At 67.2% G+C, this 14,819-nt stretch overlaps 1 protein-coding gene across 2 annotated transcripts; it reads right to left on the bottom strand.

Annotated features, from left to right (window-relative positions):
- Nucleotides 1-639: 639 nt before the first annotated feature.
- Nucleotides 640-14,819, bottom strand: LOC136000174 (sodium/potassium-transporting ATPase subunit alpha-2). 2 transcript variants are annotated; one of them, XM_065653911.1, is made up of 24 exons: nt 14,713-14,810; nt 12,689-12,778; nt 12,482-12,586; nt 12,333-12,392; nt 11,512-11,715; nt 9,919-10,032; nt 9,662-9,796; nt 9,418-9,535; nt 9,058-9,326; nt 8,103-8,301; nt 7,857-7,966; nt 7,637-7,771; nt 7,360-7,549; nt 6,333-6,508; nt 6,006-6,142; nt 5,329-5,479; nt 4,106-4,274; nt 3,872-4,026; nt 3,680-3,803; nt 3,066-3,211; nt 1,655-1,785; nt 1,448-1,549; nt 1,285-1,376; nt 640-862 (listed from the first exon to the last, which is right to left on the bottom strand). In XM_065653911.1, exons 2-24 carry the CDS (start codon nt 12,737-12,739, stop codon nt 834-836), a joined length of 3,102 nt encoding a protein of 1,033 aa, XP_065509983.1. In that variant the 5' UTR covers nt 12,740-12,778; nt 14,713-14,810; the 3' UTR covers nt 640-833. The 2 variants fall into 2 exon arrangements, with proteins under 2 accessions (XP_065509983.1, XP_065509984.1); XM_065653912.1 differs by lacking the exon at nt 12,689-12,778 and having other exon boundaries at nt 14,713-14,819.

Raw genomic sequence — 14,819 nt, 5'->3', positions numbered from 1 at the left:
TGGGGTCCCCAGAGTCCCTGCTTGGGGACAAGGACACCCCCGAGCTGGCCCTGGGGGCAGCAGGATGGGGGGGCTGGGTGCCCCCCCCCAGCGCAGGGACCCCCCCCAGCGGCCACCAGCTGCCCCGCTCCGTCATAGCGGGGGGGGGACGGCGGGAGATTTTTGTCACCTCTGTCCCCCGGGATCGGGTGACCACCCGCTCTGCTGACCGCGGGGAAGCGGATCCCCCGGGCTGGGGGGGGGTCGGACCCCCCATGGCCACCCCCGAATTTGGGAGGGGGGGGAAGCCAAGGAGCCACTAGAGACGGGACCCCCATTATGGGGGACACACCCCCCCGTGTGCTGGGAATTGGGGCGCTCGGGACCCCCGTGAGGGGCCTGTGGGTGCTCGGGACCCCCCCCCCACGATGCCAGCGGGCACAGGGGGGTCCTTGTCCCCCCCCCCCGCCCCGGTTTCGGGTGACCCTGACTCGAATCCGCCTTATTTTTAACCTCGGGTGACACCGAAACCCGGCGGCCGCGAAACCGGAGCCTGCGCCCCCCCCATCGCGCTGCTGACTCAGCACCCCAGCCCCCCCCGTACCCCTTTTGCCCCCCCCCACATGCCCCCCAGAGCCCCCCAGCACAGACCAGGGCACAAAAGGGTTAAACTGGTTTATTGCTCTGAAGGGGTCGGGGGGGGGCGGGTCTGGGTGCTCCGTGGGCGGCCCCACGCACTCCTGGGTCCCCCGCACCGTGCCGGGGGGGGCCCGACCCCCCCCCCGCTGTACCCCCGGGGTTAGTATGGGGGTGCAGGGTGGGGTGAGGGGGGGCCGGAGGGGCCATATGGGTATTTAGTAGTAGGTCTCCTTCTCCACCCAGCCTGCAAGGGGGGGGCGTCAGGGGGGTGAAATGGGGGGGGGGGGGGGTGGAGTGTCCCCCCCCCAAATCCTGGGGGTGTCCCCCCAGCTCTCCTGGGGATCCCCTTCTCCCATGGGGGCTCCCCGTGTCTCGCCGCCCCCACCCACCCTGGGTACCCCCCAACCCCTCCCTGGGTGCCCCCCACTTCTTTGGGTGCAGGTGCCCGCCCTGAGGGTGAGGTTGGGGGGGCAGCAAACCGAGATGGGGGGGGCTCAGGGGGCTGGGCCAGTCTGGGGGGAGCAGCGATGATTTTGGGGTGCAAAGGGGTGGATTTGAGGGGGAAAAGCCCATACTGGGGGGGTTTAGGGGTGCAGGGGAGAGCGATGCCCACCCGGGGGGGGTGGTACCCATGGGGGGGGGTGTCACACCGGGGGGGTCACTCACCGCCGGGGTAGCGGCGCAGGATGAGCTTGCGCACCTCGTCGTAGGCGAAGATGAGGAGGCTGTAGGGGAAGGCGCAGAACCACCAGGTGACCCTGGAGAGGGGGGGGGCAGCGTTAGTGGGGGGCACCCATGGGTGGGGGGCCCCCCCTTGTCCTGGACTCACTTGAGGGGGTACATGCGCAGGGCCACCCCCATGCCGGGGCAGTAGGACAGGAACGCGGCCAACGCCGTCTCCTCCAGCAACCCAAAGATCAATATCTTGTTCCTGCGGGAAAATAGCACCATGGGGGGGGGTGGGGGGGGTGGGTGTCCCGTGGGGGGGCACCCCTGGGTGCTGGGGTCCCCGGTGTGGCAGGGGGCGGTCACCCACTTCATGCCCTGCTGGAAGACGGAGTTGCGGCGGGTCTTGCAGATGATGAGGTCGGCCCATTGCACCACCACGATGCTGGCGAAGAACGCCGTGTGGCACGTGAACTCCACCACCTTGCGCTGCTCGTACGTCTGGGGGGGGGCACGGCCTCAGTGGGAGCCCCCCCGTGGCCCCCCGTGCACGGGAGAGCACGCACAAGCACGCGCGGTGCAGGGGATGAGCGTGCAAATGGGCCGCGTGTGCAAACGCACCCGTGCAAGGGCTTTGCACAAGCGCAGGCGCACGAGGGCACGTGCACACGTGTGAGCGCATGGCAGCGAAGGCGGGTGCAGAGGGACGGGGCGGTCGGGGCACGTGCAAACACGCCGGTGTGCGCACACGCGCTCGTGCGAGGCCTTTGTGCAAGCCCAGGAGTGTGTGTGTACGTGCATGAGCACGGGCGTGCAGAGGAGGGCTGCGCAATGAGGGGTGCGCAAGGGTGTGCAAGGGGTTAATGAGGGTGCACAAGGGATGCACGAAGGTGTGTGGGAGTGCACAAGGGATGCACAAGGGATGCACGAGGGTGCATGGGGGTGCACGAGGGGGTGCACGAGGGTGCATGGGGGTGCACGAGGGGGTGCATGAGGGTGCACAAGGGGTGCATGGGGGTGCACGACGGGGTGCATGGGGGTGCACAAGGGATGCACGAGGGTGCATGGGGGTGCACAAGGGATGCACGGGGGGGTGCATGGGGGTACTTGTGTGCACCACAAGGGATGCACGAGGGTGCATGGGGGTACACAAGGGGTGCATGGGGGTGCACAAGGGATGCACAAGGATGCATGGGGGTACACGAGGGTGCATGAGGGTGCACAAGGGATGCACGAGGTTGCATGAGGGTATATGAGGGTGCATGGGGGTGCACAAGGGTGCATGGGGGTGCACGGGGGGGTGCATGGGGGTGCACAAGGGATGCACGGGGGGTTGCATGGGGGTACTTGTGTGCACCACAAGGGATGCACGAGGGTGCATGGGGGTACACAAGGGGTGCATGGGGGTGCACAAGGGATGCATGAGGGTGCATGGGGGTGCACAAGGGATGCACAAGGATGCATGGGGGTACACGAGGGTGCATGGGGGTGCCCAAGGGGTGCACGAGGTTGCATGAGGGTACATGAGGGTGCATAAGGGATGCACGAGGGTGCATGGGGTTGCACGGGGGGGTGCATGGGGGTGCACAAGGGATGCATGGGGGTGCACAAGGGATGCGGGGGGGGGTGCATGGGGGTACTTGTGTACACCACAAGGGATGCACGAGGGTGCACGGGGGTACACAAGGGGTGCATGGGGATGCACGAGGGTGCACGGGGGTACACGAGGGGTGCATGGGGATGCACAAGGGTGCACGCAGGGTGCAGGAGGCCCCACGCACCCACTCCTGGCCGTAGGAATCCTCCAGGTCGTTGGTGGAACGGTCGTCCCAGGCCAGGCGGATCCCCACCAGCGTCCCGGGCAGGAACCCGTTCTCCGCCAGGATCACAAAGTAGGTGAAGAATCCGCCCAGCGCCTGGATCATCCCTGCGGGATCCACAATGGGGAAGCGGGGATCAGCGCCGGGATTGGGGATCAGCACCGGGAGCGGGGATTGGCACTGGGATCAGGGATCAGCACTGGAATTGGGGATCGGCACAGGGATTGGGGATCAGTACCGGGATCAGGGATTTGCACCGGAATCAGAATCAGGATCAGGGATTTGCACTGGGATTGAGGATTGGCACTGGGATCAGGGATCGGCACAGAGATTGGGGATCTGTACTGGGATCAGGGATTGGCACTGGGATCAGGGATTGGCACCAGGGTCAGGATCAGCACCGGGATCAGATCCCAAGATCAGGGACTGGCTCCCAGACCGGGGATCAGCACCGGGATCAGCTCCCAGGACTGGGGATTGATGTCACCTGGGGGAACGTCCCCTGGCACCTCCAGTGGGTGCCCGGTGTCCCCAGTGCCTCCTGTCCCCCCCGTCCCCCTGTGTCCCCATCGCACCGATCTGCCCGTAGGCCATGCTGATCAGCCTCTCGTTCACCAGCTTGTCCGTCCGCGGGTTCCGCGGCTGCCGCTTCATGATGTCGCTCTCGGCCGCCTCGTAGGCCAGCGAGATGGCAGGGACCTGGGGGGGCAGCGTCCGTCACCCCCCCGTGTCACCCCCTGCCACCCCCTGCCACCCCCCGTCCTCACCATGTCGGTGCCCAGGTCGATGCAGAGGATGGTGACGGTGCCCAGCGGCAGCGGGATGTTGGCGATGATGAACAGGAGGAAGGGCGTGATCTCGGGGATGTTGCTGGTCAGCGTGTACGCGATCGACTTCTTCAGGTTGTCAAAGATCAGGCGGCCTTGTGGGGGACACACACCGGGGTATCACTGAGGTGTCCCCATCATCATCATCGTCCTCCCCATGGGTTCATCCCTGACCTTCCTCCACCCCGGTGACGATGGAGGCGAAGTTGTCGTCGAGCAGGATCATGTCGGCCGCCTGCTTGGAGACGTCGGAGCCGGCGATGCCCATGGCGATGCCGATGTCGGCCTTCTTCAGCGCCGGGGAGTCGTTCACCCCGTCCCCCGTCACCGCCACGATGGCCCCCTGGGGACATGGGGGTCAGGAACCGCGGGGACAGGGCGTGAGGGTGGTGAGGGGCATGGGGACACCACGGGGACACCATGGGGACAGGGGCACTGCGGACATAAGGACGGACACATCGTGGGGCACAGGGATGGGGACATCATGGGGCATGGGGACACCATGGGGACACCATGGGGACACCGTGGGGCATGGGGACACCATGGGGACACCATGGGGACACCATGGGCACAAGGGCACTGCGGACATGAGGATGGAGACACCGTGAGGCACAGGGATGGGGACACCATGGGGCATGGGGACACCAGGACACCTTGGGGACAGGGGCACTGTGGGCACGAGGACGGAGACACCATGGGGCACAGGGATGAGGACACCATGGAACATGGGGACACCATGGGGACACTATGGGGACAGGAGCACTGCGGACACGAGGACGGAGACACCGTGAGGCACAGGGATGGGCACATCATGGGGCATTGGGACACCATGGGGACACCATGGGGACAGGGGCACTGCAGGCACGAGGATGGAGACATTGTGAGGCACAGGGATGGGGACACCATGGGGACACCATGGGGACAAGGGCACTGTGGACACGAGGACAGACACATCGTGGGGCACAGGGATGGGGACACCATGGGGACACCATGGGGACAAGGGCACTGTGGACACGAGGATGGAGACACCGTGGGGCACAGGGATGGGGACACCATGGGGCATGGGGACACCATGGGGACAGGGGCACTGCAGGCACGAGGATGGAGACATTGTGAGGCACAGGGATGGGGACACCATGGGGACACCATGGGGACAAGGGCACTGTGGACACGAGGACAGACACATCGTGGGGCACAGGGATGGGGACACCATGGGGACACCAGGACACCCTGGGGTAGGGGGCCAGAGGCACCACACGGAGCACAGGGATGGGGACAAAGCGGGGCACAGGGACAGCACGGGGCACAGAAGTGGTGGCACCATGGTGCATGGGCACGGGGACATCGTGGGGCACAGGGATGGGGGCGGCAGGGGACACGGGGACAGCAGGGGACACCTGGCGCTGGCAGCCCTCCACGATGATGAGCTTCTGCTGGGGGGACGTGCGGGCGAAGACGATCTCCGTGTGGTTCTTGAGGATCTCGTCCAGCTGCTCCGAGCTCATGTCCTTCAGGTCGGAGCCGTGCACCACGCAGGCCTTGGCCTCCCTGCGTTTCAGATGCAGCTTAATGCCCTTGCCTGAAGGCTACTGGCCTCTCCTTGACCTCCTTTTTCTGGCATGATGTCCTATATTATCCTTGCTCTTATTACAAGCACACAAAATAAATACTCTGTTTAAGGTTGCAAAAACACCCTTCGGTCACCAAAGCATTTTCCTGGTATTTCGTTCAGCCTTTATTTATTCGTTTGCTCGTTTGGTTTTCCATTTTGATGCACGGCATTGCGTCCTAACCCCTGCTTCAGCAGCCGACTTGAGCGAAATAAAAGACTGATACACAGATTTCTAGCTATAGCCAACACGGGAAGAGATTGCAGTTCATTTCTCACAGCTTTACTCCTTCAGCCTCCTTCCTATGGTCTCTGTCCCATAGAATAGTTTATGACTTTACAGATTTTACAAACTGGGCAGCCACTATCTAGTGCTGGGTCATCTTGCCTAGACTGTGCTTATGCCAAAAAAGAAGGAGCTGGACCCCCGGGACCACCCACGTCCCTCCCGGCACCGGCACGTACCGGGGGTTGACCTGGCTGACCGGGATGTTGAGCCGCGCCGCGATGTCCTCCACCGTCTCGTTGCCCTCCGAGATGATCCCCACGCCCTTGGCAATGGCCTTGGCCGTGATGGGGTGGTCCCCGGTCACCATGATCACCTGGCGGGCGGGACACAGAGTGGTGACACCCTGCTGGGGGGGCTTAGAGGGGACCCCAGGAGGTGCAGCGATGGGGGGAACCCCAAGGGAACCTGGCAATGGCCTTGGCAGCGATGGGGTGGTCCCATGGTCACTTTGGGGGGGCACACAGAGGGGTGACAGCCCGGGAGGGGGTCAGGGGGGGTCTCACCTTGATGCCAGCGCTGCGGCACTTGCCGACGGCGTCAGGGACGGCGGCGCGGGGGGGGTCAATCATGGACATGAGCCCCACGAAGACGAGGTCGCTGGTGGGGAAGTTGACCTCGTCGGCGTCGAACTTGAACCCGCGCGGGAACTTGTCCGGGGGCAGGTAGAGGTGACAGAAACCTGGGGGACACAGGCGGGTGATGGGGTGGGGACACCCCCGAGCCCCCCTGCCCTCCCCTGGTGCTCCTCATCCTCGCTGTGACTTCCCGGTGGCACCTTGGCCTCCAGGTCCCTTGTGCCCCGCCACGTCCCTTGTGTCCCCAAGTGTCCCCAAGTTGTTACCCCCTTGCTCGTGTCTCCTGCCACATGGCCCATGTCCCTACGCCCTCATGTCACCCGCATCCCCCTGTCCCCGTGTCCCTTTGCCCCCAAATCCTTCATCCCCCTGCCACCACGTCCCTATGCCCCCCCATGTCCCCCACATCCCCATGCCCCCCACGTCCCCCACGTCCCCGGCATCCCCATGTCCCCGACATCTCCATGTCCCCCATGTTCTCCACATCCCCCATGTCCCCCACGTCCCCCACATCCCCACGCCCCCCATTTTCCCCACATCGCCATGTCCCCCATGTTCTCCACATCCCCATGTCCCCCATGTCCCCCACATCCCCATAATGTCCCCCACATCCCCATGCCCCCCACGTCCCCCATGTCCCTGGCATCCCCATGCACCCCATCTCCCCCATGCCCCCCATCTCCCCCACATCCCCATGCCCCCCATGCCCCCCATCTCCCCCACATCCCCACGTCCCCCATGTCCCCGACATCCCCATGTCCCCCACTTTCTCCACATCCCCCACGTCCCCCACATCCCCATGCCCATGTCCCCCACACCCCCACGTCCCCCACATCCACCCCACATCCCCACGCCCCCCACGTCCCCACATCCCCCACGTCCCCCATCACCTCCCTCTGCCCCACGCCCCCTCGGTCCCCCGTGCCCCCCACCCCCCCGGTGCCCCCCTGCTCACCCAGGACGCGCTCCCCCAGCCCCCCCAGCTCCAGGTAGGCATTCTGAAAGGCCTCGCGCATCTCGGGGTCCAGCGGCAGCTCCTGGCCCTGCAGCAGGATGCGGGAGCAGCGGTCCAGGATGCGCTCGGGGGCCCCTTTCATCACCAGCAGATGCCCCTGCGGGTCGTCCTCCCGCTCGTGGATGGACAGCTGCGGGCACAGCGGGGGACGCTGGCACCGCGTGGCACCCCAGGACCGTCCCCGGGGTCCCCGCGGCCATCGCAGACCCCCCCACACCTGGTACTTGTTGGTGGAGTTGAAGGGGATCTCGGTGACTTTGGGGTTCTTGTCCCGCATCTTCTTGACGGAGCCGCAGGAGAGCTGGATGCACTTGAGCAGCGCCGACTCCGACGCGTCCCCCGCCGTGTCCCTCTGCAGGGACGGGCACCCGTGGTGACACCGGTGACACCGCCACCGTCGCGGCTCTTGGCAGGATTCGGGGGTTCTGGGGGGGTACCTTGGAAATGGAGATGTTCTCCTGGCCCGGCTTGAAGACGGCGCGGTTGCAGAGCCCGGCGATACGAGCCAGGGCCGCCCAGGTGGGCGAGCGCTTGTCGAAGGTGGCACCTGGGGGACACCGGTCCCGTCAGCCACCCCGGGGTCCCCACCCTCTACTGGGGACACCTCCTGGGTGCAGGGGTAAGAAAAGGGGTGTCCTGGGTGCTGCTGGGCTTTGGGGTGCTCCGGGTGCCCCCCCACCCACCGGACTGGTCCTCGGTGGTGTCGGCCTCATGGATCTGGTTGTCGAACCACATGTGCGCCACCGTCATGCGGTTCTGGGTGAGGGTCCCGGTCTTGTCGGAGCAGATGGTGGAGGTGGAGCCCAGGGTCTCCACGGCCTCCAGGTTCTTCACCAGGCAGTTCTTGCGCGCCATGCGCTTGGCCGTCAGCGTCAGGCACACCTGGGGGGCGCGGGGGCCACCCATGGGTGTCAGCGAGCACCGGGCATTGCTGGGGAACCAGGGCCAGACCAGCAGAACCAGCATCCGCCACCTCCCACCCAGTAGAACCAGCACCCATCACCTTCCTCCCAGTAGAACCAGCACCCATCACCACTCTCCCAGTAGAACCAGCACCCATCACCTCCCACCCGGTAGAACCAGCACCCATCACCTTCTTCCCAGTAGAACCAGCACCCATCACCTTCTTCCCAGTAGAACCAGTGCCCATCGCCTCCCTCCCAGTAGAACCAGCACCCATCACCTCCCTCCCAGTAAAACCAGCACCCATCACCTTCCTCCCAGTAGAACCAGCAGCCAACATCTTCCTCCCAGTAGAACCAGCACCCATCACCTCCCTCCCAGTAGAACCAGCACCCATCACCTTCCTCCCAGTAGAACCAGCAGCCAACATCTTCCTCCCAGTAGAACCAGCACCCATCACCTCCCTCCCAGTAGAACCAGCACCCATCACCTCCCTCCCAGTAGAACCAGCACCCATCACCTCCCTCCCAGTAGAACCAGCACCCATCACCTCCCTCCCAGTAGAACCAGCACCCATCACCTTCCTCCCAGTAGAACCAGCACCCATCATCTTCCTCCCAGTAGAACCAGCACCCATCACCACTCTCCCAGTAGAACCAGCACCCACCACCTCCCTCCCAGTAGAACCAGTGCCCCTTTGCACCCCCCCCCGGCTCTGCTCCCCCCCGCCCTCACGGTGACGGTGGCCAGCAGCCCCTCGGGGACGTTGGCCACGATGATGCCGATGAGGAAGATGACGGCCTCCAGCCACGTGTAGCCCAGGATGAGCGAGAGGATGAAGAAGGAGAGGCCGAGGAAGACGGCGACGCCGGTGATGAGGCGGATGAAGTGCTCGATCTCCATGGCGATGGGCGTGCGACCCACCTCCAGCCCCGAGGCCAGCGACGCGATGCGCCCCATCACCGTGCGGTCCCCCGTCGAGATGACGATGCCGCGGGCGGTGCCTGGGGGGGCGACACAGCCCAGGGAGCGGTGACACAGCCAGGGACCCCCCCTAGAACCCCCCTGGCACGGGCGGGGACCCCCAGGACCCACCTTCCACGCAGTTGGTGGAGAAGAAGCAGATGTTGCGGGTCTCCAGCGGGTTCTCGTGGGTGAACTCGGGCGAGCGCGTCTGCGGCTCCGACTCCCCTGTCAGCGACGAGTTGTCCACCTAGGGGGGGGGCACGGGATGGGTGACGCACCGTGGGGCTCAGCCGGACGGACCCCCGGACCATGGGGGCCATATGGTGCCAGCCCCAGTGTCCCCATGTCTCCCGGTGCCCCCCGTGCCCCCCACCTTGCAGCCGTGGGACGAGATGATGCGCATGTCGGCGGGGACGCGGTCGCCCCCCTTCACCTCCACCAGGTCGCCCACCACCACGTTCTCTGCATTGATCTGGATCTTCTCGCCCTCGCGGATCACCAGCGCTTGCTGGAGGGCGGGGGTGACAGGGCGCCCTGAGGGACACCCCAAGGGACACCCCAAGGGACACCCGGGCACCCTAAGGAACCCAGGCACCCCCCAACCCCTGTGACCCCGACCCGGGGTCCTACCTGGGGCACCATGTTCTTGAAGGAGTCCATGATCTTGGAGCTTTTGGCCTCTTGGTAGTAGGAGAAGCAGCCGGTGACGATGACGACGGCGGCCAGGACAACCCCCAGGTACAGCTGGGACCCGGGCGGCACCTCAGCATTTTGCCCCCCAAGACTTGGCACTTGGTGGGGGGCACGTGCCGCTCTGGAGCCCCCCGCCCGGTGCCCGTGTCCCCTGCAACGCCCGTGTCCCCGTGGTACCTGTTGCCCCCCAGCGCTTGTGCGCCCCAGGGTGCTCAAGGACCCCACGGTGCCCACGTCCCTGCGATGCCCGTGACCCCCCCAAGGGTGCCTGTGCCCCACAAGGGTGCCCATGCTCCTATAGTGCTTGTGCACCCCCCAGCGCCCATGTCCCCACGGTGCCCATGTCCCCGTGATGCTCGTGCCCCCCCAAGGGTGCCTGTGCCCCCCAAGGGTGCCCATGCTCCTACAGTGCTTGTGCACCCCCCCAGTGCCCACATCCCCATGTTCCCGTGATGCCTGTGCCCCCCAAAAAGTGCCTGTGCCCCCCAAAAGGTGCTCATGCCCCTCAAAAGCTCGTGCTCCTACAGTGCTTGTGCGCCCCTCCAGTGCCCGTGTCCCCAGGGTGCCCACGTCCCCGCAATGCCTGTGTCCCCCAAAAGGTGCCCATGCCCCCCAAAGGGTGCCCATGCCCCCCATGGTGCCCATGCTCCTACAGTGCTCGTGCAACCCTCAGTGCCCATGTCCCCAAGTCCACATGATGCCTGTGCCCCCCAAAACGTGCCCGTTGCCCCCCAAAGAGTTCCCATGCCCCCCAAGGTTGCCTGTGCCCTCCCAAGGGTGCCTATGGTCCTACAGTGCTTGTGCACTCCGCCAGTGCCCATGTCCCCACGATGCTCGTGCCCCCCAAAAGGTGCCTGTGCCCCCCAGGGGTGCCCATGCTCCTACAGTGCTTGTGCACTCCCCCAGTGCCCATGTCCCCACAATGCTTGTGCCCCCCAAAAGGTACCCGTGCCCCCCAAGGGTGCCTGTGCCCCCCAAGGGTGCCCATGCTCCTACAGAGCTTGTGCACTCCCCCAGTGCCCATGTCCCCATGTCCCCAGGATGCCTGTGCCCCCCAAAAGGTGCCCGTGCCCCCCAGGGGTGCCCATGCTCCTACAGTGCTTGTGCACCCCCCCAGTGCCCATGTCCCCATGTCCCCAGGATGCCTGTGCCCCCCAAAAGGTGCCCGTGCCCCCCAGGGGTGCCCATGCTCCTACAGTGCTTGTGCACCCCCCCAGTGCCCATGTCCCCATGTCCCCATGACACCTGTGCCCCCCAAAAGGTGCCCGTGCCCCCCGCAGGGTGCCTGTGCCTCTCAGGGTCCCCGTGCCCCCCACAATGCCCATCGCCCCCCCCAATCCTCAAGATACCCATGGCCCCACCGTGATGCCTGTGCCCCCCCCCCATTCCATGTGCCCCCAAACCGCGATGCCCTCACGTTGTTGCCGGCGAGCTCGTCCCCCATGGTGACGCCTTCGTCACCCCCCACCCCACCTCTAACTGCCCCCCATGGCCCCCCGTGGCGCCCCCCAGCCCGGGACCCCCGCTCACGTTGTCGTTGGAGGGCTCGTCCTCCATGGCAGCCTGGATGCCGTAGGCCAGGAAGCAGAGGATGGCGCCGATCCAGAGCAGGATGGAGAACCCCCCGAAAAGCTGCCGGCAGAACTTGACCCACTCGGGGGTGGTCGGCGGGGGGGTCAGCGCGTTGGGACCATCCTGCACCAGGATCTCGGCCGCCCGCGCGTTGGTCAGGCCCTGGCGGGGGGGGGACACGGTGCCACCGGGGGTGGGGGGACAGGAGGGGACGGGGTCCCAGCCAGGGGACGCCCTGTGGGTGACGTGGGATGTGTGGGGCATGGCTGGGGGGACAACGGGGATGGGGGAACGGGTGGGTGTCCCCCCTGGGGACACGGTGGCAGGAGGGGACGGGGGCACGGCTGGGTGTCCCCCATGGGGACAGGGGACACAGGTGAGTGTCACTCATGGGGGCAGGTGGGGACATGGGACACAGGGGAGTGTCCCCCATGGGGACAGGAAGGGACAGGGGACACGGGTGGGTGTCACCCACAGGGACGGGGTGGCAGGAGGGGACAGGGGACATGGATGGGTGTCACCCCCGGGAGCAAGTGGGGACGTGGGACATGGGTGGGTGCCCCCATGGGGACAGGGTGGCAGGAGGGGACAGGGGACACGGGTGGGTGTCACCCATGGGGACAGGTGGGGACATGGGACACGGGTGGGTGTCCCTCATGGGGACAGGAGGGGACATGGGACACGGGTTAGTGTCCCCCATGGGGACAGGGTGGCAGGGTGTCACCCCAGGGGCAGGAGGGACACGGGACACCAGAGGGTGGCACTTGGGGACATCTCACCCGGGACAGGTCCACTTGGTACTTCCTGCCCAGCTCATCCAGGGACAGCTTGTGGTCGTCCTGCCGGGGACACGTCCCCCGCGTCACCCCGGGGGGGCCGCGCCAGCCGCCCCCGCTGTCCCCCGCTGTCCCCCCGGTCCCCTCCTCACCAAGTTCACCTCCTTCTTCAGCTCATCCAGCTCCTTCTCCTTCTGCTTCCTCTTGCCCCCCCCGTTCTCCGAGGTGGTGGCAGCGGGTGAATACTCGCGGCCGGCCTGGTTTTGTGGGGGGGGGGACACCCGTGGGGACAATGGCACCGCCAGCGTGGGGTCCCCCCCGCGGCGCGGCCCTCGCCTCGTGGGGGGCACGGGCATTACCATGGGCATGGATGTCACCGCCAGCATGGGGGTCACGGTGGCCACAGGCATCGGCGAGGGAACGGGGCGTCACCGGGGGCGCGGGGGGGGCTGCGGGCACCGGGGACAGCGTGGGCGTGGGGGGCACCGCGCGGGGGGGACACAAGTGGGGAGGGGGGTGGCAGTGAGGGCAGCGGTGGCACTGTGGCTATGGGGGGGTCACTGTGGTCACGGGGGTGTCCCCAAGGCCACGGGGGTGTCGCTTTGTGCATGGGGTGGGGGTCCTTGGGACCGTGCTGGTGGGGGGGGTCACCGTGGTGGGGGGGGTCACTGTGGTCATTGGAGTCACTGTGGTCACAGGAGTGTCCCCAGGACCAGGGGAAGGGGTGGCACGGCGGTCACGGGGGTGTCACTGTCCCCAGGGGTGTCGCTGTGGTCACGGGGGTGTCCCCAAGGCCGTGGGGGTGTCGCTTTGTGCATGGGGTGGGGGTCCTTGGGACCGTGCTGGTGGGGGGGGTCACTGTGGTGGGGGGGTCACCGTGGTCATAGGAGTGTCCCCAAGACCGTGAGAAGAGGTGGCACTGTGATCATGGGGGTGTCGCTGTCCCCAGGGGTGTCCCCGTCCCCAGGGGTGTCCCCAAGGCCACAGGGGTGTCACTTTGTCCATGGCGGGGGGGGTCACTGTGGTCATGGGGGTGGCACTGTGGTCATAGGAGTGTCCCCAGGACCGGGGGAAGGGGTGGCACTGCGATCACGGGGGTGTCACTGTCCCCGGGGGTGTCACTGTGGCCGTGGGGGGGTCCCCACGGTCCGTGGAGAGGGACGCGCCACTGACACCAGCCGTGTCCCGGAGAGGCAGGGGTGTCACCGCAGGCAGGGGACAGGCGGGGGGTGACACGGCAGCAGGGGGTCCCCGGGGCTGGCAGGGCTGGTGACACGTCTGTCCCCGCGCCCGGAGCTTGGCAGGAGCAGGAGGGGCCGGGGGGGCCCGGGGGGGCCGATGCGCTCATGGAAAACGGCCCCGGTGCCAAGAACAACGGCCGGGGCGGGGGGGTCGTGTTACCGCGGGGACGGGGACACGGGGGCACCCACACACCCCCCCACGGGGCGACATCTGGCGTGGGGAAGCTCGGCTGCCTGTCCCGCCCCCCCCCGCGCGGGGACACTTTGCATGGGTGGGGGGGGGGGTCCCACTTGCTGTGGCACCCCAGGATTTTGGGGGGGGGGGGAGGGCAGGAGGGCGGCACTGAGCGGGGTGGGGGGTGTCGCGTCTGTCCCCGTCCCCCCCCCCCCCGTCGGCATTTCCCTGGGGTGGCGCAAGGGGGGACACCCGGGGATAGGACCCTCACGTCCTCCGGGGTGACCCCTTTTTTGGGTGGTTGCCGGCGTGGGGGGTCCCGGCCGTGCCAGGTGGGCCGGGGGGGGGCGCGGCGGGATGGGGGGGCCCGGGCGAGGCGCCAACCGCGGCTCAGGGCCCCCCCGCGGCCGTTGCCACGGCACCCGCGACCCTGGTGCTGAGCAGCCGCGGGCACGGGGCCACGGGCACGGGTGGGGGACGGGCACGGGGTGGGGGGTGTGTGTGCTGGGGTACGGGGGGGGTCCTGGCGGGGTCACCCCGGCTCCGTGCCTCAGTTTCCCCACCATCGGGGACCCTTTTTCCCCCGCATTCCCTCCCTGAAGAGAGGGGGACCCAGGCGTCCGGGCAGCAGCCCACGCGTGTCAGGGGTCACTCGGGAACAGGTGTGTGTGGGAGGAATAACAGTGTGTGGGGGGTGTTGGCGCGGAGGTGAGGGGGGTGTCAGTGGCACCCTGGGGGGTGCAGGACGCCCGTGGGTGGGAGGGTCCGGCGGAGAGCGCGCCCACGGGTGACAGCGGTGCCCCGCGTGGGGGGGGTGCCCCGGGGTGGGGGGGGAGGTGCCAGGGGCAGGTGCCGGGTCCCCGCAGTGTTCGGGGGGGGGGGGGATGTGGGGTGTGGGGTGTGTGGGTGCCCCGCGTGGGTGGGTGCCCCGCGTGGGCGGGGGGCGCCCCGGGCCGCCCCTACTCACCCCTCTGCCCATGGCGCTGCCGTCGCTGCTCCCGGCCCGGGGCGCTCGGGGGGGACGGCGGCGGAGGCGGCCGAGAAAAACTCTGCCGGCCCCGCCCGGCCCGGCCC

This window comes from Caloenas nicobarica, chromosome 31 (genome assembly GCF_036013445.1).
Source record: "Caloenas nicobarica isolate bCalNic1 chromosome 31, bCalNic1.hap1, whole genome shotgun sequence".
Taxonomy (NCBI): Eukaryota; Metazoa; Chordata; class Aves; order Columbiformes; family Columbidae; genus Caloenas; species Caloenas nicobarica.
The sequence above is the reverse complement of the archived record's forward strand: the minus strand, read 5'-3'. Positions and strand labels throughout refer to the sequence as shown.